At 32.7% G+C, this 27,660-nt stretch overlaps 1 protein-coding gene across 1 annotated transcript; it reads left to right on the forward strand.

Annotated features, from left to right (window-relative positions):
• Window positions 1-885: 885 nt before the first annotated feature.
• On the forward strand, window positions 886-25,713 carry LOC139513752 (galanin receptor type 1-like). Its single transcript, XM_071302534.1, has 5 exons — window positions 886-1,047; window positions 13,019-13,378; window positions 18,478-18,613; window positions 20,729-20,967; window positions 24,900-25,713. Exons 2-5 carry the CDS (start codon window positions 13,040-13,042, stop codon window positions 25,335-25,337), a joined length of 1,152 nt encoding a protein of 383 aa, XP_071158635.1. The 5' UTR covers window positions 886-1,047; window positions 13,019-13,039; the 3' UTR covers window positions 25,338-25,713.
• Window positions 25,714-27,660: the final 1,947 nt, after the last annotated feature.

Genomic DNA, 27,660 nt, shown 5'->3' on the forward strand with positions numbered 1-27,660 from the left:
AACACAGAAGTGCTGACTACTGAGCTGGGGATATCCTCGGGGAATGAAAACTCCACCAGCAGTGGCATCGACCCAGTGGTTGTAAATAAACTCATTATAAATACCAGGCATGAAATTTTGTATTTGAGTGTGTGTAGAGAGTCGCAAAGTCATTGATTGTTCCCGATGAAGGTAAATCCAGAAAAGCGCTTCAGACCAAACAAATATTAAAAGTGTTGTTTTCAATATTTATCTGCATTGGTCACGTGCATAGAAGGGAAATAAATAGGAACAATAGTATATCCTTTTTATTTCTCTTTTTAGTTCATATTCTGAACTTTTTAATTTTAATTCTCATATGACCTTCTTTTTGACAATGAAAGTGTTTTTTTTTTAGTTTTGTTTAAACGTAAAGCGAAATTTGTTTACTTACAAACAAATGAATAGAGTAGTACTGGTACTGAATCAGTAATACTGTATAAACAAAAACCATAATTGTTAAAACACAATGATTAAATCTTAGCTATTATTAAAATTATCACTTTTCCAGCATAACCATTTAAAGCCGTTAACAAAGGTTTTCAATACTGACAAAATTAATTTGACAACCTTGTAATAAAAGCGAACCAGATATATACGAGTTATTAATGTTTACTATTATCCATGGCGTTTAATTTAATTTGACGCGAAAATTAATCTTCTATGATCATGTTTGTTCTTCTTCCATTGTATAGTGATTATTCCGCAATAATTAACTTTAACGCTTTTAGAGATCAACAGTATTAAAGAATATACGTAATAGCATTGATACTGGATCGTATTTATGATTGGTTCTCACAAGCTACCCACAATTTCCATAATTTGTCTGAATCCCAACCAATGAATCGATTTATGGTTGATTCGACTGTAATACCTATACGAGTCCTACTTTTGAATACCATTTAATGTATTTCTGCTGGGAGTAATAAGATAATGATGGGTTATGTCAACTCTTACGCAGTTTATTGACGGATTAATTCTGCTGAACACTCATTGTAATGTTTTAGACAGTTGTCAATCGTTTAAAAGGTAAGAGTTTATTGCATTACAAATTACTTGAATTAATCTTATTTTATTTTAATTTTGTTCATTTAATTTCTTCCAATAATTTTTTTTACAGTAATAATACATTTCTGTGAATATTATTCCGTCTAATACCATAATCTATCAATGAAATACCCAGTTACTTTGTCTTTTTTAAATAAAGGTAAAGTTAGTTTGGATGTACTCATTCCAGGTTTAGGAATTTTTGTCAGATGTTCGCACCTCTTGGGTTTTTTTTCCTAACATAAAGGGTAAAATATTTTGCCTTATACAAGCCACCTTTCTTTCCCCAGAAGACTTTTATAAACTCATGAAATATCATTGACAAAATTTAAGCCGATTCTAAATTTCCTGTTTTACACGATTTGAGACTCAAATAATGTCAATGCTAAATATAAGTTAAAAGATAAAGGCAGCCTTTTCCCGCCATTTGTTGAAAATCAAATATCTCGAAAAGGAGTTCCATAACCTATTGATCTTTAAGCTTATTTTGTTCCAGAACTTGTTCAATTCTGATTTAAAATCCATATTCCATACTTTCACAATCTCATCCTGGGAACAGTATATCTAACAATATATATTCCTTGCTCACCTGACTACAATAAACATTGAACATAATGCCTCAGATTTTCACAAATAAATATTTTAGAATTGTGATGAAGGTACTAAGTAAACTATTGTTCGAGACATAGACAGAAACATACGCATGTATATAATTTTTGTTTAGTTTATGCTAAGAATTCGAGATATAAAACGTCTTAAAGAATGTGTATTTGAAAAGAAACTGTGAGATATACGTTAATAAGACAGCAACTAATTCGCCTAGTCAATTCTATTTAAGCAAAATCTAAAATAAAATCAAAACGGAAAGTCCCTTAACACATATCAAAATCAAAAGCTCAAACACATCAAACGAATGGTATTAATTGTCATATTCCTCATTTGGTAAAGGTAGTTCCGTATGTAGAAAATGGGGGATTAAACCTGGTTTTATAGCTTGGTAAACCTCTCACATGTATGATCCACGCATACGAACTGATCATTAGTTTTTGTAGTAGAATATATAAAAATATTTTTCTATTGTAAACTTTACTTTTTATATCTTTAATTAAATAATGTGTTTTTATTTGTCATTTCAGTTGCGTTGATAGTTTTAATAACACTTCCACATTTGTTATCAAACTGTTCATATTCAAACGAATATTCCTGAAACAATTATGAATGCAAATGTGTTTTATGCAACTCATATAAAGTCTTCTTTATTGAAGAAAGGTTAAATACAAAGGCCACCAATTCCGTCATTTTATAACCAGTCTTCTTCCTGTATTGTTATCAATCATAGTTTATGCAAATATCCATATTAATTCCATTTGCTGAACACAGATGATAACCCTTGCCATTTCTTTGATGATATTTTTGCTTTAAATAATCTAAAACGTTCTTATTATGCTTTGAAAATTTACCTCCAGGGAACTAACCTGAAATGATTCTAACACAAACAACTACAAATATTCATTTTCCTAATATGAATATTTTAATCTCACAAAGGAAACAATTTGTTTAATTCTCTCATTGATACAAAGCTTTGTCGTTTTGTCTTTAAGCCATTTCTAGAACTCTATAGAAAGTATCAATCTGATTAACCAAGCCCTTTCTAACTAACCTTTTCAGTTTGGTCTATTGTTATATTGTTTCACAATTATCACAGGTTAGCGGAGGATTTGACGCTTACAAACATACTCAAACTATGTATTATAGTAAACCCATACTCCAATAACGATAAAGAGAAATGTCCAATGTGTCTGAAATTGTCCGGTTAGAAAGATCTTTAATATCTATGTTTCATGTAACTCTTTTTTTTTGGTATATCAACTCAAACTACGTAATTTTCTTAAAGGATATGTCAGCCCCAGTAACTCTAAATAAAGGCAACAGTAGTTTACCGCTGTTCGAAACTCATATATCAATTGAGAAAAAAACAATTCCGGATTACAAACTAAAACTGAGGGAAACGCATCAAATATAAGAGGAGAACAACGACACAACAGAAACACAATATTAAAATGTAACACACAAAGAAACAACCTATTATATAACAATGGCCATTTTCCTGAATGTACAGGACATTTTAAGAAAAAAATGGTGGGTTGAACCTGGTTTTGTGGCATGCTAAATCTCCCGCTTTTAAGGCAATGTTGAGTATAACAATAAATGACAACATTAAATGACAGGACGACAATACAAATAAATTGGAGAACATATAGGACAAAGAAAAATACGAATAATAGCTAACAAAAGGTACCACAACATGACCTATAATTGTTTGAATCGGCATTGTTTTAGAGTTTTATAAGGATTATGTACCCTTGTTTTGATTCAATGCTGAACATATGTAAAATCTTTACCCTTTACCTTTGTTCTCTCAATATGTATATGGCAATTCGTTGCTTGAGAGATAGAGGATTATTGCATGCAGTGCTAGCAATGATTTCCTTAAAACAAATTTAAAAACTTAGATACTGGTTTAAACAAATATAAATATAAACCAATTTAAGTACACCTTCTACTCGTCTTCAGAAACTTAGCACGATGTTTTTGGAATTATAAGGTTTTTTATGACTTTTTGTAAACAATAAATGCTAGCACATCATAGATAAACAGTGAGTAATCCATGTTCAAAATTTTACAACAAATTTCTCCTTTTTTAAAGTCTGTGTTTTTTTTCTATTAAATGCAATGAAGCAAAGACTAATAATGCTTTTCACGAAGTTTTCCAATAGTTCATCTTTATTATTCATTATTTTTGCTGTTTTGATAATATTGAAGATTAAAAATTCGTATTTGACATGGCTACAGAAGGAGTCATAAACCTTAGCAATTGGTTGCAATGGCAAACCAAATTGTGAGTTGTTAACAATATATTGTATCTTTCGCCTCTTTTCCCCTTGTGAGTTATATTCGTATTGGTAAAGTATTCGATAAATATATATATGACACAACCTGTAGATTTAGACAGATCATTGATAATGCTGGTGATCTTTGTTCAAGATTTAAATTTATTACTAAATACTCTAAGAACATTTCACGCGAAAATTCACTGTGTGTGCCTGTCCTATGTTAGACAACAATGTTAAGTTTACATTATGTTTATATTCCTGCTCTTAGCGAGAAACATGTTAAAATTCGCCACATTTTTATGTGCTTGTCCTAGGCCTGAAAACAGGTTAACATTCGCCACATGTTTATATGCCTGTCCTAAGCCAGAAAACAGGTTAAAATGCACAACATATTTAGGTGTCTGTTCTAAGCCAGAAAAACACAGGTTAAACATCGCTACATGTGTATGTACCTGTCATAAATTAGACAACAGGATTACAATCACCACACATGTATGTGCTTGAGTTTTGTAAGCCATAATACATGAACAACATCGCCACATGTGCATATGCATGTCCTAAGCCAGATCTCTGTATGGTTATGCCATGTCCTAAGCCAAAAATAGCAGGTGCAATATCACCACACGTGTATGGGCCTGCCCTACACCAGACAACTGGGTTAAATAGCCAGTCCTAAGCCCGATAACTCGTCAATGGTTGTTTTAGTTATAGTTTAACAGACATACTTCATGTTTTGCCTCCGTTTACTTTTTTGTTAAAGTTCTTCTTCGACTTTTGTTTTGTAATAAACATCTCAGCAGTCTCGTTAAAACGTTGTTTATAAAGGCTTTTCGTTTTTAATTTTCCTCGGAGTTCGGTATTCTTGTTTATTAACTTGTTATAAAATGCGAGATGGTAGGGGTTCTATCAAATCAGAAAGATATAGATTTAGAAAAGTGGCACTAACTGTCCTTGTGGTATTAATTTCATATTTACAACAGTAATGAGCTAATTACCGTACAGAAGATGATGATAAAAGGTTACCGATCGATTCTAAGAGTCATCCCACTGTGAGTATGTTAAAACATTCCAGTAACTGTCAAGGCGTAGATTACAATAATGTTCATCTGATTTAATGTTTATTCGGGATAGTTAAAAGGTTAACTGGTCTACAGTGTAAATTTATTGGGCAATATAACAATAACTCCAAATATGATCAATATACCGGTTGTCTGGTATCTAGAAATTTTGAATATATTCAGACACTTTTTATTATTGTGTTACTCCTAAAATGAAGATACAAATCACATCATTTGATTCAAAAATTATTGTTTGTGTAAGACAATAATACACAGAATTTTGTAGGTTCTGAAACGGTGAATGACATTATGATAATTAACAATTTGTATGTATAATGCTAATTTATTACCTTGAATGACCAATTCAAGGTTGATGGACTAAGATTGTCCTGGGGTATCACACGTACGGCAGTTGACACTGACCATGATTTTTGATGGGAATGAGAGAGGCTTATACATCTGTGAAACATTAATTCAGATCTGCAAACTACAACAACAAAAATACACATCTTTAAAGATATGAAAAAGTAAAATAACAAAAAGACTGAACTCGGAGGAAAATTCAAATAGGAAATAATCCCTAATCAAATGGCGAAATCAAACGCTCAAACACATCAAACGAACTGAAATTAACTGTCGTATTCATGACTTGATACAGGCATTTTCCTATGTAAAAAATGGTGGCTTTAACTTTAGTTTTATAGCTAGCTAAACCTCTCACTTGTATGACAGTTGCATAAAATTCCATTATATTGACAACGATGTGTGAACGAAACAAACAGACATAAAAGGTAAAAGTGTCAAAAATAGAAGTTTAGCTGTCAACATTGTGTTATTTTCGTAATCACTATTAAAACAAACAAATATTATGGCGCAATGACCTCAATGACGGGATGTATAAGTATAAAGCAAAGTTATATGCATCAAAAGAACACAAAACGGCATAAAGATATAGTATAAATATTGATTTTGTTATCAGTGAATTAAAAGCTAACTAAATATTACCAGTATGTTATATGCATATACATATTCATGGATCTACAATCTGTTAATACCTGTAACTTGGCATTGCACAAGGTCATGTTTTTCTCTTGCTGTTTATGACGTCTTTACACTAAATCCATTGGATGTTGGATGTGTACGGATTGATAGTTTAGTCGCTAACATGTTTAACCCCGCCACATTATTTATGTATTTGCCTGTCCCAAGTCAGGAACCTGTAATTCAGTGGTTGTCGTTTGTTTTTGTGATACATATTTGTTTTTCGTTCATTTTTTTTTACATAAATAAGGCCGTTAGTTTTCTCGTTTGAATTGTTTTACATTGTCTTATCGGGGCCTTTTATAGCTGACTATGCGGTATGGGCTTTGCACATTGTTGAAAGCCGTACGGTGACCTATAGTTGTTAATGTCTGTGTCATTTTGGTCTTTTGTGGATAGTTGTCTAATTGGCAATCATACCACATCTTCTTTTTTACATATTGGCAAAAATAAAAGAATAATGAATACAAAAATAATACAATAGAACTATAAAACACTGACGGGATGTATAAGTTCACAGTCACATCAAATAAATACCAACAAAAACAAAATAAACAGTAAAAGTAATATTATAAAGACAAATAAACGAATATATAACACGTTATTAAGCTGATAAACAACGTCAGTACCACGAATCTATGATTCAAGACCATCGCGTATTTATTTTGAAGTTGATATAAATTACAACAAAAACATATATATATAATATATTAAGCATAGCACCAGTTTAATTTTAATTTATTGCTGACGGTGGTTTTTGGTAATTAATAGTCTTTAAGAAGTAAAAATAAATAGATTTCCAAAACTTTCCAAACTAGACAAAAAGACAAGGATTAAACAAATACAGATGACCGTACGACCATTCACTAATGAGCGAAACCCATGCAGTAAAATAAACTGTTAAAGATCTCGAGCTGACAAAATATGAACAAAATTATCTTTAACCAGAATACCTGAGGTCAATGAAAGCCAAATTAAGAAAAAATCTTAATTTCAATTAGTAATAATATCATGTTTTCCAGACTTAAATATCAAATAGTATATTTACAATAGATTTTGACAATTTCTGTAAAAAGCATGTAACTTACCATCCTATCAAATGGTAATGAACAGCATGTATTACGCATTCTCCCCTTTAATAGTCTTCGGTTTATTTCAAAATCTCCGGAGATAACAACTGTTCTACAAAATGGTTCTCTCCGTAGTAGTACAAACCTGGTATGCTTGTCAGTCCCATTTGGTTCAATGAACGGGTATTGTGGTAACGACAAATAAATATATGTGTACAACATATCCTTGATCACCTGTCACGCTTGCGTCCGTTATTTAATCGTTCGAAGTGATAACGGCAATCTTCATATTCTTCATTAGGTCACCGCAATGGTTAATTAGTTAGCATGAAGACACACACGAAATGCTGATATCATTTCAAGTTTATGCATCGAAAATTGTTAAAGTCAGTCCTCTTTGTGTGGATATACGTTTTAGGGTGTTATAAGTCGATGAGAAAATTTCAGTCAAATCTGTGAACATGAATTCGGCAGCTAATTCCTCTTTCATTTACCACAAGAAAAGACAGCAAAAACACTTATATAATTATCATGTAGGAATCCACACAAATGGTAAGATAAAATTTTATTTACAAAACCCATGTCGGCTAGATAATCGGATTGTTCTGACCTCATATAATTCAATAATTCCTCGTCGTATATGAACATTTTTGTAAATCAACGTCAATTTCTTGCGAAAAAACACACGTCAAATTAAACTTTTCAGACATGATACTTCCATACAAAGACTCTTGGTAGATATTGGCAGATGGACTGCAAAGAACAACAAAAACCTGATACTACACTTAAAAATTTGACTTCGCCCTGATTAGTTTTAATGATTTAAAATTTTCAAATATTTTGCTTTGAGTGTTTCTGATGAAGGTCTATACAGAAAAGTTCTTCGAATACATCGATTCGTAAAGAGTTGTTTTCTTTTTTCTTCAAGTTATCTCTTTGGGATAAACTTCATAATTTGTTCAATGTTTTGAAGGGTATGGTTTTTTATTTGTTGACGGTTGTATAAAAAAAGGATACCAAAGGGACAGTCAAACTCATAAATCTAAAACAAACTGACAAAGCCATGACTAAAAATGAAAAAGACAAACAGAAAAACAAGAGTACACATGACACAACATATAAAACTAAAGAATAAACAACACGAACCCCACCAAAAGCTAGGGGTGATCTCAGGTGCTCCGGAAGGGTAAGCAGATCCTGCTCCACATGTGGCACCCGTCGTGTTGCTTATGTGATTACAAATCCGGTAAATAGTCTAATTCGGTAGGTCACATTCATGAAAGGGAATTGTGAAACGGTTACTCCATAACGGTCAACCAACTCGTGATGGCGTCCGTAAAATTTACGAAGGGATGATTTCAACTTCACCATTTGGAACTCTTGGTTTAATATCTTCCTTGTAAGCAGCAATCCTCTATCAAGAAAATCATGATAGGAAATGCAAGCACGGGAATGTCGTATCAATTGGGAGATATATACCCCGTATGCAGGTGCTGCTGGAATGTTGCTACTTAGAAATGGAAAGTTCACAATTGGAAAGTTGAAATCATCTCTTTTGTCGTAAAGTTTTGTTTTCAACCGACCTTCATTGTCAATTTCTAGATGTAAGTCAAGATATGAAGCCGATTTAACTGTATCTGTAGTATCCTTTATCTCTAGTTCGATGGGATAGATGCGTTCCACATAGTCACCAAATTTTGAATTGTTTAGTGAAAGAACATCATCTATATAGCGGAAAGTAGAGTTAAAGGATATTGCTAACTTCTTATCTTTCTTCCTAAGAAGTTCCTGCATGAAGTCAGCCTCATAATAATAAAAAAACAAGTCGGCAAGTAGAGGGGCACAGTTTGTTCCCATTGGAATGTATGTTGATTGTATGTTGATTTATAATAATTGCCTATATTGCCGTCATTTGAATATGGCAGATAGTTGTCTCTTTGCCAAACATTTACACACTCTTATTTCATTGTATTTTCTTATTTCGATTAAATATTTCTGATTTTCCGTCCAATATTAATCAAACTTATTAAAGACCATTTTCGTTGGGAAAAACAATGAAGGTTGGCTCTCGTGGACTTTTTCGTGCAAAACAGAACTGCTACTTTACTTACAGATCAGATATTTCCAATCGAAAAATCCATTGACCGAGTTCTTATCTTTTACAAATACATCATCAAAGTGGTACGTTGTTTGAATAATATATTAACTTTCGACTGGACTTGTACAAAAGTAGATGATAACACTGTTTATTTCATTAAAAATTCAGATATTAAAATGATAGGCGCTTATACTCGTAAATCTGACAAATTGTAAATACAAAAAAAATAGTAGTTAATTTTATAGCTAGAGATAATGTTTTTGGAATTATAGTATATTGATATGATTAATATTGATGCATGTATATGCTTTTCGTGTAGGAAGTTCAAACAATAATATTGCCTTGAAGTACAATTGTCTATGGATCTATACTTTGACAAGATAGAGGCTTTAAATTAACTTAACGTATTTATCAAAACATAGCATTTACTTTCATTGGAACATGTGCGTGTTATGCATATACTATTATAGATAGTTAAAACGTTCGTTTGTCACCTGTGGTTTGTATTGCCAATGATTTAAAGATAATTAAAGATTACTAATGAGAAATGTATGGAGAACGTAATTGACGTTATCTATGATCGTTTAAACAAATACATTCTCATTACAACTGTATGTTGTGTAATATGAAATATCGATCATATCTGATTAATTTCTATATTTAATCTTTATTGTAAAGGTCTCAACATATAAGTAAAGAAGCAGGTCTTTCCTGACGTTTTCATTGTTTTTCACAATTTGTATATAATGGTTTTCTAATTTTTCCTTAGTTTCAATCAAGGGACCCCTTGTGACTGATTTATTGACCCTTAGTTTAAATCAAAGGATCCATTTTGTCTATCTTACGGTTTGTGCAGACCAATACATGTGAAGCAAAGTAAATTTCTAGTATAATAACATAAAGAATGGATATGCCCCTTTGATTTCTTGTAACGGAGCATCTTGCAAATTGCTAATTTTTGTTCAGCTGAATCAATTTATTTTCTAGATACATTTTACATAAAAACTTAACAAATTTGAAAAATTAATAGCTAAGATTCTGAAATAAGCAAGGTTGCCTTAACAAATCTGTATCCTAAAAATTATATAATAATAACAATTCTGAACTCTGAGTAAAAATTCAAAACGGACAGTCCATAATCAAATGGCAAAATCAGCTCAAACACATCAAACTAATGGATAACAACTGTCATATATAGCGTCTATTAAAAGACAAATGTGGTATGATCACCAATGAGACAACTCTTCACTATAAAACAAAAAAATATGTAACAAAGAAACACAAAAATGCATATATACAGCACATTGACAAAAATTTACCATAGTGCAATGATTCAGATTTCTTTCAAAGGATACAGGAGGGTTTAATGGCTGCAAACATGTGTAGCCACCATCTATATTATATATATCTATATCAAAAATCAGGATCCTGTAATTCAGTGTTTGTTGTTTTTTTCTTGTTGACAAGTAACTTCCTGATTTTATTCTTTCTAAATGCTAAAAAGAGTTTTCTTTAGCAATATCTGTAATGTGATCGGAAACCTTTTAGTACCATAGCAAACCAAAATTGTACAATATGGAAGATTAAAATGTATTCCATTTCTTACCATAAGAAAGACTTATTTGAAGGCTATTTCGTACCACTCGGAATACTTACATGATTCCATTTAGTACCATGTTATATGTATGCCATGTCGTACCCTATTCGTCACAAAAGATAGAACTGGACAACATGAAATCTCATCGCTTCCATGTTGAGTTAATAGAAACTTTAGTCCATTACTCTGCATTTCATGATTATAACAACTTTAATCGCGACGAAAGCAGGTGCAAAAACTAATCCTTTGTTGATTGATTAATCTCATATCAATATGGCTAAAACATAATCAAGGATAAGACCTGCCCATTATTAAATCGTACTTAAACCTATTGAAGTGTCTTTGTAATGCTTAATTTAACCGATCAATGGTCAATAGCTTATTGTTTAAAATTAACCTTAGTATCCTTGTTACAATCCCTATAAATAGCTAACGATCAATTCGAACGTATAGCTCATTTCAATTCACATTCATTTTAGACTGATGATCTAGGAAAACATAAAATTGAGAAACTTTAAACTTTCCATCCTTATCTTGCATTCCAAAAAAAGGTTTTATAAGTTAACTGTTAACAAAAGTTTGAATTTTTTAAATATAAGCTTTTCTACCTCAGGAATAGATTACCTTAGCTGTGTTTGGCAAAACATTTTGGAATTTTTGGTCCTCAATGCTCTTCAACTCCGTACTTTTTGGCCTTTTAACATTTTTTTTATTCGAGCGTCACTGATGAGTCTTTTGAAGACGAAACGCGCGTCTGTTGTTAATATAAAATTTATATCCTGGTATCTATGATGAGTTTATTTATTAAATCATGCAATAACCTACTTTATAATTTAGTAGTGTTTTTCTACTTTTAAGATCAGTCTATTTCAATTATCATTTAAATCTATTTTACACCTATACATGCTATTGCGATTAACTTCTAATCTGCAAACACATTTTTCAAAATTTTAATCTTCAATGCTTAACCTTCTGGTCGTTTTTTTTTTTGCAACTTCCTCCAATCATAATTCAGTTGGCAGTAATGTGACTAAAATGCCGATCCTGTATTCGTTGCTCTGAAATGATCTGAACACGCTTCGTTCTACCCTTTGTTTTAAGGATCTGTTGGAATCCCTTGGTCTTGTCGAATTAAAACATGTCTTCAAAATTTAAAAGAATGAAATGTCATTGGCTGTTGTTATAATTACCTGAACAGATCCTGGTAAGCAAAGCTTTCACAAAAGATTTATTTCAGAATGAATTAACATCGTTATAATTGGTAGCACTTTTAGCAGTGTTGTTTACGTTGTCATATCAGTGGGAGGTTTGGCTAGCCATAAAATCAGGTTCCATCTACCATCTTTCTTTAAATGCTGTTCCAAGTCAGAAATATGACAGTTGTTAGATACAGTCCGTTTTTATGTTTGTTGGCGGTTGCTTTTTTTGTAGTTCAGTGTTTCTATTGTTCCGTTATTTCCATCTGATAGTTCACCTCGGTTTTAGTTTGTAACTCGATTTTTTTTTTTTTTTGGCTTAATCGAATAGTAACTATTGAACAGCAGTATACTACTATTGCTTTTATTTATACGAAATGTGTTAGCCTATTGTTTAAATGACAAATCTTAATGGTTGTGTATTATATTCTATTTTATTATAGAGCTATTAATACCATTTGCAAACTGTTTTAGCAAGATATATACTCGCTGTGGGACCTGAAGTGAAAATGAAAAAATAAATATTTGAAAAGATAATATACTAGTAAATAGATATCGTAATACGATGGTTTGATATTTATCTTGTATTCTATACAGATTTGTTTTCAACAAGATATATGCCTGCTAAAATAAACAGCTCCAAATAGCAATTCGAAAAGATGTATTAATACAATTATTTATCGGTTTTTTTTTTATCGTACTGATATATGAGGACAACTCTTTGTCAATTATTGAATCGTCATCAATAGATATTTATTCTTATACATATTTTCGTTCAACCCCGATGCTTTTAGGCTGCAGTATAGTTTATGAAATACCATGACCAATAGACATGATCCGAAGTATAACGTAGTGTCTTTACCAAGTCCATTTGAAATATTAATTCACAGGCTTTCTGAGTTTTTGGTGAAGTTTGTTTTCTTCAATTCAAACATGAACTTCGTTTCTATAAGTTCACAGAAGTAGATTATTAACATATTTTCAATACTTTTGTTGTAGGTGATCAGGAATAAAAACACTATGTATGATTTAATGTACAACATCACTACCCTACCCTACGTCACAGAGACAAGCGATTCCAACTTGACAGAATCAGACCTGCCTCCGGACCCAGTCGTGTTTATCATCAGCATTGTGTGGAGTCTCATAATTTTAACAGGTGTAATAGGCAACGGTTTAGTTATTTACATCCTATTTAGATACGGCGAGCGGTCTGTTACTAATGTCTACGTCACAAATCTAGCCTTTGCTGACTTGATGTTTATTATAATCGTTGTTCCAGTCACACTTATTCATAACGTCATACCTACGTGGATTTTAGGAAGTATCATCTGTAAATTTTCTACCTATATGATCTATGTAAGTACAATAATGCAAAAATAAAATAAAACAATTATATAAGATATATGAATGGGAAAAGAGAACCATTTGATCTTGATTTGTTCACTGTGTTATTGTTTTGTAGCTTGCCTGTGGCATGCTTTTCTCGTCAAAACTCATCTATCCATGTTTTAATAGAAAATTTGATTGATAAAAAAGCACATTGAGATTGAACAATCTTAAAAACACAAGAATTAAAAACTCGTTTCTTAGATTGGAAAATGACAAATTAAGTTCGTTCGTGTTACGCTCCATGCTCATTCAAACATAGCTTAGCTTTATATGTATCGTTATCTTTATACCTAGTGTGAGAGCAATGTGTAAATTTTTGAAAAAATAAGCCTACATAAGCAATATAGAGCATGGAACGATAGAGTTATTCCGATTCTAATAGGAAAATGTAGAACTTTCGTATTTCGAAGCGGATTCATAAGACAAGTACCAAATGCAGTAATTTGAATTGATGAAGCAAAAGCGTTGAAGAAAAAAAGAATTTTCACAATTAAAAACATGAACGATATATGCTAACTTTCGTTTAGGATAATATTATTCATTTTGATAGCGAGAAACACCAACACAAACATTTATTTTGATCTCAGGCGTTATCCAAATACAACTCGCGATACAATTTTAACTGTGACGTCAATCACGTATATCCAAATGTCTAGTGCTATTAGCTTTTTCAGAATTTCAGGCATTCTGAGTAGTATTTTCAAAAACAAACACAAAAGCGTTGTGATTGGTAATAAATGTCCCAAACAATGGAAACATAACCAATGACGTGACGTTATTTCCAATTTGGTGAACGAACAGTGAAATCATAGCCCTATAAATTCTGAAACAGCTAATTCTAACCAAAGTCATATTAGTATACGATACTCACTGTCGTGTTTAAATGGTAGGTACGTCTAGCGTACACAGTTTTCATCCTGTTATCTATGATGAGTTTGTTATGTAATGCAAATCTTCCTGTTTAGATACTTTTTAATAATTTCATAGTAATACATTTATCAAGCGTTGGTAAAATGTGAAAACGTAAGATGCATCGAAAATTATTCTCAATATAAATGAATTATTTGATATATATAAGTGTATAAGTTATAGAAATAACAATTACATTTTGGTGAACTTTTTATTGCTGGCATTTAAATCACAAACCGATTGGGAAAATATGCCTTTAATTATTAATACAAATACATAACAATAAAAAGAGAAGACTTGAAAACTAATTTAAACAAAAGCAAATTCAAGTTATTGATAGATTATACACAAAGGAACCTTAGACATTACAGCAATAATAGAGATATAAAAATAGAATGAAAATTGTTGTTTGCAATCCATTTCAAATTGATTCAAACATTTCTAGATTATTATCTAGAGATTATATAGAAATTATTAAATACTAATAATTGTTACATTCTTGTTTTCCTTTCATGTAATTGAAGACAATAGTTCTGTTGTTGCTATACACCTGATTTGGTCGAAAAATCGGTCTCCATATAAGGGCATCTGATCTTATTGTACACACGATGCTAAAAAATGGATAATGTAGTTTTATGGTCTTCCCTCATATAATTGACATTTTAGTTGTCAATTTATACCTGTGCTATTATAAATATAGATAACATAGGTTTAAATTAAAATGACATATCACAGCCAATGGATGCATTTTAAGTGATTTTAAGGAGATACCAAATCAAACATTGTAAAATTAACATGTTCTTGTAATTTTTACATTCGGTCGGGAGAAATACTTCCTGGTGATTTACCAAAAACTTTTTTTTCAATTCTCAATTTTCAAAACCGGTAAGCACAGATTAATGAAGTATGGTTGGTGCTGGTTTTTTTTGTCAACAGGTCAACATTTATTCTAGAGCTAGCGTTTCAGAATTTTCCCTGTGAAGACTTACGATGACGTAATTGAACCAAGGGTTTCAAATTATCTGTTTAATTGACCGTTACGGAATATCTGTTTCCAATTGCCCTAATCATAATCAAATCTTTTTTCCTCGAACGAGGCCTCACCAAATATAATTTATCATTGACATTGTGCATACATGATACATGCAACAGGTGCCACAAATGGATGATGATCTAAGTTTTTAATTGGATTCATGTTGCTTAGTCTTTAGTTTTATTAAAATGTTATTGTCTTTTTATCTTTTTTGTCATGGCGGTTTGAATGTTACATTGGTATCTACGGCCTCTATGTTGATGTCATCCAATTGATTGTTTATGGACTCCATCATGCATTGTTTAACTGTTATAGAGTATCTCACAGATTGAAATCGATGTCCTCCAACTGCCTAAACAAGTATCCCGTCATCTTTTTCAATTTTGATGGCGCTGATGGATTGTTGTTACAAAGGAAAGGAAAGATAATAAAAGGAAAATTTAAACTCTCATTCGTCCTTTCTCAACCGTCTTTCATTGTCTATTACAAGATGCAAACTAAACTGTAGTTGTTGTTAACGTTATCTTATGTCATTCTATAAGACATTTTAAAAAATTCAATACAACTAGGGGCTCTTTTTACTCGTTTCATGTTAACATTGATAATTCTTTTGCAGACGAAACGCGTGTCTGGCGCAATTATACAAAATTTTAGTTCTGGTATCTATGATGAGTTTATTAACAAACACTGGGTCGATGCTACTATTATTATTCCCAGAGGGTATCATCAGCCCAGTAATAAGCACTTCTGTTTTGACAAGAATTATCATTGGTATGGTCATAATTATAAATTAACTGTTTATAAAACTTTTTCAGGAATATAATACATTGAATGTATTTGGCGAACTTTGTAGGAATGCTGTATCCTCAGCTTCGTACTTTTTTTCAGCGTCACTGATTAGACTTTTGTAGACGAAACACGCGTCTGGTGCAAATACAAAATTTCGAACCTGGTATCTATGATCAGTTTGTTGTTACTTTCTGTTTTATCATTTGCATAGATTTCAAAATAAGAAAAAAGTCAAATAAAATATGTTCGGAAAAGTCAAATTACAAAATCAAAAGCTCCAACAAATCAATGACCAATAAGGTATGTGTTCGGAAACAGTATAATCAAACCTGTATTATCGAATGCAGTTGTTATCCATCCGATTTTCGGAATATTCCACTTTGAATGTAACATTAATTTAATACAGGAATTTAATCAAATTCCCTATGTAGTAAATAAATTAAATGCGAATAAATCAAAATTCCCTGCGATAATTGATTGCTACTGTAGCAATATTGGAATATTTCTTTGGGCGAGCTGTTTAAATATCAAACTTAACATGGTAAAATTCTATTTTAATTAACTTATTTAAAATGAGACAAATATTCAAAAAATGTTTGCTCTGTAATTTTCATTAACCCTTTCTTACTCTACATTTAACTCAATAAGAGTAAATGAATAACACGAACGTTCAGCTTGAAATTTAATTTCCTCCTACGACAGTAATTAAGTTATCATAAAGGTCGTTACTTCGTGTGTCAATACCGATAGAGATATTTTTATTATAGCTAATTATTTTGCTCAGTATTTCGATGCATAGCTATTCTTACTATTTTACTGAAGGCATAACTGTCCTTCTCTAAAAATTGTAAACAACAACATATGTATATGGCAGTTCTTTTGTACAGATTTTTCAACTTTTTTGCTGTTCACACATATAAAATACGCATTGAAACTTTTTACCAGATACAGGCCAGTAACACGTGATTATCTACTGACTGAATCCTTGATACAATTACCAATGCATTGTGCATAGCATGAAAAAAATCCAAAACGTTTAGAATCAGAATTTTTTTCAAGTTATAAGTGATTATTTCTCATGGGTAAACTTTTTATCTTGGACATTTATGTTTCATTGTAAATACTTGAAAATACTCTTCAAGTGTTTTCGTTATTATACATCTTCGGCTTTCAAATGTTCGGCTTTGTGCGTTTTTGATGAAAGCACATCTATAAAAGCGCGTTGGACACATAAAATGTATTAAATGTTGTTTTCGTTTTTGCATCTGTGAAAAAAGCGCTTAAAGTATTTTTCATACTATATCATGTTCTGTTGGAAATACTGCATTATAAATAATTTACCCTTCCTAGCACCTAATATCCTAAATTATTGATAGTAACTACACAAGCTCCTGTTTTCAAAATGTTATATGTATGTATAAACTAGTTGATTGATGTTTATATGGTTGTTTTAATTGAAGTGTCCTTTCTATATTAGTTGTTTGAAATACAGTGGCTGTAAGCGTTTATAAATAAGTTCGATATATCATACAATAAATTTGGTAAATCATCTCATCTCCTGTAAGCTCATTTGTGTCGACTCCAGACCTGTCTCTCTGGCAGATATATTTGGTGATTAACTACTTAGGTCCTCACAAGAAACGTGTACTTGAACTTTCAATGTTTTACACACCGCAACATGAATAGAAAAGGAGAAATGCTTTGAATTCGTAGTTATGCGTAGCAAAGCGTCATCTTCAAAATAAGGAAAAGAATGTACACATAAATTAAGAATAAAATTGAGAAAAGAAATGGGGAATGTGTCAAAGCGACATCAACCCGACCATAGAGCAGACAACAGCCGAATGCCACCAATGGGTTACATTTTTTTCTGTACAATTACCATATTTTAACGCCTAACATCGGACACTAAGTACATACACATATTTCAGTGGTAGGCCTTCAATTTCAATTCACCAGTACTTCAGTACATCTTACATTCGATGATCGCGCTGAGAGATCTTATTGTACCAAGTCAGGAATACAGCCACTGTTGTCAAATAGTCCGTATATATGTATGTTGGCGTTTGTTTTTGTTGCAGTTCAGTGTGTTTATTGTTCCGTTGTTTTCCTCTTATAGCTGATGTGTATGACTCGGTTTTGGTTAGTGACCCGGATTTGTTTTCTCTTATTCGATTTATGACTATTCAACAGCGGTACACTACTGTTACCTTTATTAATCCTTGTAAGCAACTCATCGGGCATTTGGTATTTAAAAAAGGTTATAAATAAAAAGAAAAGTCGACAATCAAAAGCACCAAAGTGTCTGAATTGTTTTTAACAATACATTTTACAGGTGACTTTACACGCTACGTGTCTGACATTGTCAGCCATGACGATAGATCGATATCATGCAATTGTTAATCCAATACAGTCAATGAACTGGAGGTCAACACGTGCTTCATCATTTGTTTGTCTAGGAGTCTGGACAGGTAAGTGTTTACAGCCTTTGTTAACGTAGTAATTTGGATAGGTAAGTGTTAACCGCCTTTCTCCATGAATTTCAAACAGGTAAGAGTTTATAGGCTTGTTAGCCTAGGAGCCTGAACAGGCTGTGTTTACAGCCTTTATTTACAGTGAATTTAAAACAGGTAAGAGTTTATAGCCTTTGTTAGCTTAGGAGAGGTGGACCAATACCACAATTTATGATCCTGCTTTTCGTTGTTCACAAATACAGTTCTTTTTAACTATAGTGTATGTTTTCTTTGGGGTTTTTTCTTTCCCTTTCTCGTACATTTCTTGTTTTTTCTGGGTTGGAAATGAAAGAAAAGAGCTGAAATAATAGTTATCAACAGTATCAGGATTATAATTTAGTACGCCAGACGCGCGTTTTGTCTACATAAGACTCATCAGTGACGCTCATATCAAAATATGTATAAAGACAAACAAGTACAAAGTTGAAGAGCATTGAGGATCCAAAATTCCAAAAACGTTATGCCAAATACGGCTAAGGTAATATATGCCTGGGATAGGAAAATGAATAATAAACTTTTGGATCCTTTATTTTAACTGATTTTGATATGGAAAGAGTGATTAGGCCAGATGCAAAAAGGTAACCAATAGTGTTGTGGATGTGTATTGACCTAATTTGTATGATGTATAACGGCAATTTTTCTGAAAATTTGATATACTTTTGGACTTGTACTCTTCATTACACACACAAAAAATTAGACAAAAAACACAGGGCAGTTTTTTTAATGCGACAAAACGTTATAAAGAACTGACTGATAGAGGAATTAGTTGTGGTCTCGGGCCAGATGAGTGTTAACAGCCTATGCTTACAATGCATTTTAAAACAGTTAGGAGTTTATAGCCATTACTAGCCTAGGAGTTTGAAAGTGTTAACAATCTTTACAAGAATATCTGGACAGGTAACTGTTTGCATTCTTTAAATTGAATTTTGGACGAGTAAGTGTTTAAACCCTTTGTAAGTCTAATAGTTTGGACAATTAAGGAGTTAGAACAGGAAAGGGTTTACGGTCTTTTTTTATTGTGAAATATTGACAGGTAAATCTTACAGCATTTCCTAACAAGGTAGTTTGGACGGGTAAATGTTTATAGAATTTCCTAACAAGGTAGTTTGGACGAGTATATGTTGATAGCATTTCCTAACAAGGTAGTTTGGACGGGTAAATGTTTATAGCATTTCCTAACCAGGTAGTTTGGACGGGTAATCGTTTATAGCATCTGTTTACTGGGGAGTTTGAACAGTACAACGCAATCACTATCAAATGCAGTTGAAAAAGATTTAACTCATCAGATAGATACAAATAGAAATACATCTAACGAAATCAATGAGTGGACGTGGCCGGTGATTGTACATCCCAACATCAAAGAGACACTAGGTACATATCTTCGTTTTCGTATGAGTTTTGACTGATGAATGTTTACGGTCTTTGTTTTGCTTGGAGTTTTGTTATAGATAATGCATATTTTAAGGTTTTTCTTGTCATAGAACACACCGAGGGATGCCAGGATTGATCAAATGAAAGACCGACCGTAGGGAGGTCTTTCTTTGAGCCATCCTGACAATCCGAGGTAAAGAAAGGTTGTGTAATGCCGATGAAACAATTACTCAAAGGAATATGTTTACAGGAAGACAATGGGGAAATCTAATCTTGAACTAAACTATCGTTTCGCAATATTCATGTAATACGAAAACTAAGGGTACGAACAATTGTCATAGAATCACGAAATATGTTTGTAAACTGTGTACATCTGCCATTTATGGATAAATAGTTGAAACAACATTACATTCTTTGGTTACTAAATATGCGAAGGTTGAATATATCTAGAAATAGTTTGGTCGGAATTCTACAAATCTGTATTGAAATAGTTTAATAAGTCAAAGTTACTGTTCATTGTTTCTTTGAACTATAACCATAGTGAATTATAAATTCTTTATATTTTGAGCAATGTTGTGCAAATCTTTGGGATTTGAATGCGAGGTCACCATTATTACATATTGCAAGAAACTTTTTAGATGAAAGTAGTTTTCTTGAAAATGAATGTTTTATTAATCGAGGATGTTTTATTTTACTATATAGCGTCACTGTGCATATCATTACCATTCCTGTTGTATTATGAGGTTGTACCTAGAAATCAGTCGGAGGTATTGGATTGTACACCCCAGTGGCCTTCCATGGAGCAATGGAGTAAAGGTACAACATTAGGAGTGGTACTAACAACGTTTATCCTCCCACTCACAGCTATCGTCATATGTTATGGATATATACTGCATCATCTATGGAAAGGACAAAAACTGAAACGGTCTGACGGACAAGACGTAAGTATTAGCAGGATGCGTTTATTTGTTATTTATCATTTATCATTTATTATTTAGAAAGTAATCATTACTTTGTTACAACAAACAGAAGGATAAAGGCTAGCGAAAGTCACCATGAAGGTTGAATGTTAAACTTATTATGAACCTGAATATATTTATTTATATTAATCTTTTGGTTTTTTATGCGTCATAAACGTTTCCACAGATTCATGTATTGTGAATATTATTTTACTTTTTCTAATTATTTATATAGAACAAAGTGAATATGGTGTAGCGTCAATGCGATATTCTCCACCAGAGACCAAATAACATAAATTATATAGGTCGCTGTATAACAATGAGAAAAATACAGCTACAAAAGGCATTGGAATGACAAATGTAAAGAAAACCAGAAAACTAACGACCTGGTTAATGTCAAATATTAGAGACTGCAAGAAACCAACCACTGAATTACTGGTTCATAGTGTTGAGCAGGATCACACAAAAAGTGGTTATCTTATTTACGGGCGCCGAACCCTTCCCTTTACCTTGACAGAAGTGTTATCAGTTGCTTACGGAAACATTTCGTGTATTCGCATGTCACATGATACAAGCACAGCAGGAGACTCTTGAGTTTGTGTGATTCCATTAGTTTTTGGTGTTTGTCTTGATTACTGCTTTATCGATTCGTGAGATTTAAACATCGGTAAATGTCTGAAGTCTACATTTAAGATAAAAGCTTTCGATCCTTTTGCAAATGAACACATTGTTTTACATGGAATTATTACATCTTAATAACTTGAGGAGCAATAACTTATATCAGAAGTCTAGCATAGCTACTGCCCAGATGGAAAGAAATCTGCCGCCAAATCCAAATATTTCAATACGTTTCTCTAATAGTTCCCTGATTTATATTTTCCCCAAACTGCTTGACTATTTTTCTACAATAACCGTGTTGTTCGTTTGATCTCAGTCCTTTGATTAGCAAACATTCAATTATGACATCAAATGTTCTTGCTTTCCAATGAATTTCTTATTTCTACGTCAATCTATCGGTATAGGTTTCCAACGATGTTTTTGGAGTTTCACTTTATAGCAGATACATTGGTAAAAACTAACGGATAGGTGACAATAAACCCACATTTCCTTATTTGACTATTTGTGTTATGTCCTGGGTCTATTAATATGATCGCCATTGATCAATACGCTTTAGAAAGTAACATTTTTGTTTAACTTTAAAATAGTTTCAATGTTAGCGAAAGATAAATAAGATAGATGATCAATTTGTATGATGTTAAGGAATTTTTCAATTTTGGGTGTCCGTTTTTTTATACCGTTATTTTTTATCCGAAATATTTACTGATCATATATCACTGACTGTGGGAGTTATTGTACAAGATAACGTTTACTAACTTATTTATTATAACATGTATTTTGTATCGTTTTTCATAAAAACCAGACATTTTCTAAAAATGATCGTTTAATATATAATCAGAATTGAATATTACTATTCATCAGGTTTCCTTCTATCAATTATATGCAGTCACGTACAAAAAGATGCAATCACTTATTTATTGTTTACCGCACAGAATTCAAGAGGACTTTTTTGCTTTCATGATAATATTTTCTATTATCAAATAATGATGTACTTTCCAGATTCCTCTATAATCCACGCTAACGAATTGTTTGTTTTTTTTTCAATCGTTTTTAAATGCAATAAAGTTGATTTTGAATGTACATTGAATTACCACGAGTATATACCTAACGTTCGTTAAGTGGTGAGTAGTCTGGTGGTGTATTAGGTTAAGGGAAAGCAATAAGTTTTATTATTAACCCTAATCTATTATATCTGTCAGAACTAAAATCAAACTTTCTCTATAGTCAATTACGTATAACTCGTTATGGCAATGCTATTAGCATATGGTACTTTAGCAATGTAAATTGTCCCTTAAGTAAGTTTAGCTATGGATTATACACTCTCTATTACTGCCTCTTTTATTGACGTCTCTGTGTCTTGTAAGATCAAAATGATGCCATATATCACTAAAAGTGATTGATGAATTAGAAAATTGAAAAAAAGGTATCTGTACTTAGACCTTCTCAAAGGATCTAAATAAAGGCAACAGTAGTATACCGCTGTTCAAAACTCATAAATCCATGGACAAAAAACAAAATCGGGGTAACAAACTAAAACTGAGGGGAACGCATTAAATATCAGTGGAGAACAACGACACAACATTAAAATGTAACACACACAGAAACGAACTAAGCATTAGACAAAATCCTATGAGAATAACAAATATAACATATATAACATCAAAACCAAATACATGAATTTATAAAACTATAATATAACTGCAAAGTACATAATCACTTTCCTTCCAGTGAACAGCAAAATAAAAGGAACCGCATAAAAATTATAAACTAATCAATAACGAATTATCAGCTTTATTTCACAAAAATATCAAAATTTTGCGGATGCAACCCAAAGCAAGTTTTTAATTTATCGAAGAAGTTTAATCGGTACTTTTTGTTTAAGCTGGGGTCACACATTCACGATTTTTACTGCCGTCCTCGACAGGACCATTCCCGATTAAAATTTGTCAAAAGTCTGATCAAGATCCTGTGAATCGTGGATGGAAATTCGATTTGTATCTTTCGCCAGGTAAATTTCGACCGAGTCTGTCACGACTGCGTCCCGATTCTACCGAATGTAATCCGACAGAGATCAGATAGTGACAAGACAGTGAACCGACGCTGACGGAAGTTATCCGTTCGAAAACTGTCGGCATAATCGAGATGATCGGGTACTGTCGGAACGTAATCCTATCACGGTCCGCTCTATCGCATTGCAAACGGCTTTGTCTGGTCTCAGTCGTATTGTATTCTGTTATTATCCGGACTTCTCCAGATCATTCCCGTTCCACAGGACACCGTCCCGAAAACACAGAACATTGTTAGGAATTCGATCCGATACAGCAGAATCTGTCACGACATAGGCACGATTGTAATCCGACTAGACAAAATCGGCTGAGTTTCCCCGAATGTTACGGGACGCACCTAACTGTCGGGGTGCTTTGCCGAACTATTCGGACCCTTCCCGACCAGTAGGAATCTGTAACGAACTAAAACGACTGCGTTCAGACAATAATAGGACATTCCAGATAATTGAGGATACTAATCCGACTTTTCCACTTTTCGTGTCGTATCGCTGTCTGATCTCAAACGGGAGCAATAATCGGCAATGTGTGAACCCCGCATTAAAGTTGAACAATAAATCATTAATCATTTATATACATTTATACTGAGATTTTAATGTTTGGATAAAAATGTAATGGGCATTGAAATCGAAGTAACACTATATGTATACGAAGATACCAGAGGGACAGTCAAATTTAAATGTTCCTTTTTTGATAATTATAGCTTAAATTTGAGTCCAATAACTCCTTTGAGACTTTCATATGTTGTAAATAAAAATTGCCTGAAATATTGATCTCAACAACACCCAATTTCGTAGTTTGTAATGCTACTTTGATATGCAGGACGGCAGTTGATGATTTTTTGATACATTAACTTAACCGCAATAGCGGGGTTTTTTTTCTTCATATCTTGACATTCTCAAATGTTACATCAATTTTCTTACTTTTTCAATAGATTTTTATGACAGCACCAATACCATTTGGTTAAAAGTAAACCACTATATTTATGAGTAAATACTTAATACAATATTTTGTTTACAAATACTTGTCTGTGTCGACAAGATGTTTTGGATAAACAGATGGTTTTATTTTATAATGAATACCTTTTCATTCTAAACATCCATATCAAATTTTAAATTACCCGCCATTTTTTTTAACGAATACTTTTACAATCAGTTTGGATCATGTATAAAAAGAATATCCTGAAACTATTTAATGTGACACATATAACATTTTACTTCTATCTTGTTTCAGAATGAAAACACTGTCTTGCCGGTTAAAAACAGTAAACAGCATAGACAGATGGAAAGAATAAAGCGAGTTACCCGAATGGTTGCCATTGTTGTTTTGCTTTTTGCTGTATGCTGGTGCCCAATTCATTTTGTGGCGCTGTGGTACCAGTTTGACCCAAACTTTCCGAGAACAGACGCAATGCATTATTTCAAACTGTTCGGACACACTTTATCTTATGCCAATTCTTGCGTTAATCCTTTTGTATATGCCTTTGTTAATGATGGATTCAAAAAGGCTATAATGAAACGTTCTCCATTCCTTAGTAAATTGTGCAAATGTGTTCTTAGACCAAGACAAAGGAAAGAGGAGACGCCAATGATTGACAAAGCTGTAGAAGCAAGACCTGGTATGGATGGCCCGTCGGAGTACATGACAACACAAACAACAGTTACTCTTTAATCATGTATATTATAGCTTTCAAGGAAGCAGTTCAAATCCGTACTGTAAAAACAGATAAACCGGTTAGTTGGAACTGATCTTAACTATCGAAAAAAGTCTATTCATAGCAACTTTAACTAATTGAAATGTCAACGGTATCGCTTAGACGGACGGCAAACACACAGAAAGAGTTTAAATTATACGTTTATTGTTCATATTTTGTTTTTCTATTCGTTAAAAAGAAAGCAACGCCAGACAGTCTAACTTTTCCAGTATAATTAGTTTTATATTCCTATCAATTTGTGAATTGTTATTTGTTTTACTGCTTACACGCAGCATATAAGAATTCGTTTGAATAAGTGCGCTATGAAAAAACAGCATTAAATACTTGGATGTGAGCGTGTTTGTCGTATAGTAGCCTTATTTTTTGATAGTTACGATTAGATCGTTAAAACCAAAGTACTTTACGAATGTTGAACATTTACTAATAGGAACTATTGAATCGATGCCATTATTAAGATATAAATGTGTTAATGTTTTGTAACTGACTATCTAAAAAATCTACCATATATGTTACACCAATATACATTCATAAATAATATATACCACTAATGTGTGACAGATATTTCCTTTTGGATAAGAAATTAGCAATATTTCAAGGAACTGCATTGATTTTAATCCTTCATCTTAACCAATACATTTGATGTACCACGTGAAAAGAAAGTTCTTAAATTTAGACAGTTTATATAATCTCTACAGAACTGAAAGCAATAGAAAAAATACTAGATATCACATGCACTCCAAGTGCAAGACCCGGTGAGTCGTAGGTTACTTATCTCAAGTCAGTCCTTGACGTCACTATAGAAAGAATTGAAACATATCATCAAAACATCCCATACCATATGTGGATAAATCTTCAAAGTTTACATTAAACAATTAAAAAAACTTGCAAATAAGTCAGTTCATATGGGCTCTACAAAGGTCCTTCACAATTGTTTAACGTGTAAGACAGTCGACTCAAGAAAAAGTCCGCAAACTTAACAATTAGACTTTTCCGAAAAAGAAAACTTTGTACAATTACTCTTTTAAATGTACCGTATAATTCAATCATCACAATTAATTAATATGAACATAATAAAGTCTGTTATAATTGTATTATTACTCACGTCACTGGTTCACACTTTGTCAGGCAAACCTTTTATATATCAGACTATACGTTTTTAATGTTGCCCATTGTTGAAAGCCGTATCTGTATTTATTTAAATCTTTGTCTTTTGGTCTTAATTTTCAAACCTATTTGTTAGGTGAAAAAAGTATAAACAAGTCACTGTACCTTATCTAGCTATTTTTCTTCATCATGTGCACTACATACGACAAAACTAATCTGTGGACATATCTTCATTCGGTATAATCCGGACCGACAGGTGTCTGTGGACATATCTTCATTCGGTATAATCCGGACCGACATGTATCTGTGGACATATCTTCATTCGGTATAATCCGGACCGACAGGTGTCTGTGGACATATCTTCATTCGGTATAATCCGGACCGACGTGTATCTGTGGACATATCTTCATTCGGTATAATCCGGACCGAAATGTATCTGTGGACATATCTTCATTCGGTATAATCCGGACCGACAGGTGTCTGTGGACATATCTTCATTCGGTATAATCCGGACCGACATGTATCTGTGTAGATATCTTCATTCGGTATAATCCGGACCGACGTGTATCTGTGGACATATCTTCATTCGGTATAATCCGGACCGACGTGTATCTGTGGACATATCTTCATTCGGTATAATCCGGACCGACATGTATCTGTGGACATATCTTCATTCGGTATAATCCGGACCGACAGGTGTCTGTGGACATATCTTCATTCGGTATAATCCGGACCGACAGGTGTCTGTGGACATATCTTCATTCGGTATAATCCGGACCGACATGTATCTGTGGACATATCTTCATTCGGTATAATCCGGACCGACAGGTGTCTGTGGACATATCTTCATTCGGTATAATCCGGACCGACATGTATCTGTGGACATATCTTCATTCGGTATAATCCGGACCGACATGTATCTGTGGACATATCTTCATTCGGTATAATCCGGACCGACAGGTGTCTGTGGACATATCTTCATTCGGTATAATCCGGACCGACATGTATCTGTGGACATATCTTCATTCGGTATAATCCGGACCGACAGGTGTCTGTGGACATATCTTCATTCGGTATAATCCGGACCGACAGGTGTCTGTGGACATATCTTCATTCGGTATAATCCGGACCGACATGTATCTGTGGACATATCTTCATTCGGTATAATCCGGACCG

This window comes from Mytilus edulis, chromosome 2, assembly GCF_963676685.1.
Source record: "Mytilus edulis chromosome 2, xbMytEdul2.2, whole genome shotgun sequence".
NCBI lineage: Eukaryota > Metazoa > Mollusca > Bivalvia > Mytilida > Mytilidae > Mytilus > Mytilus edulis.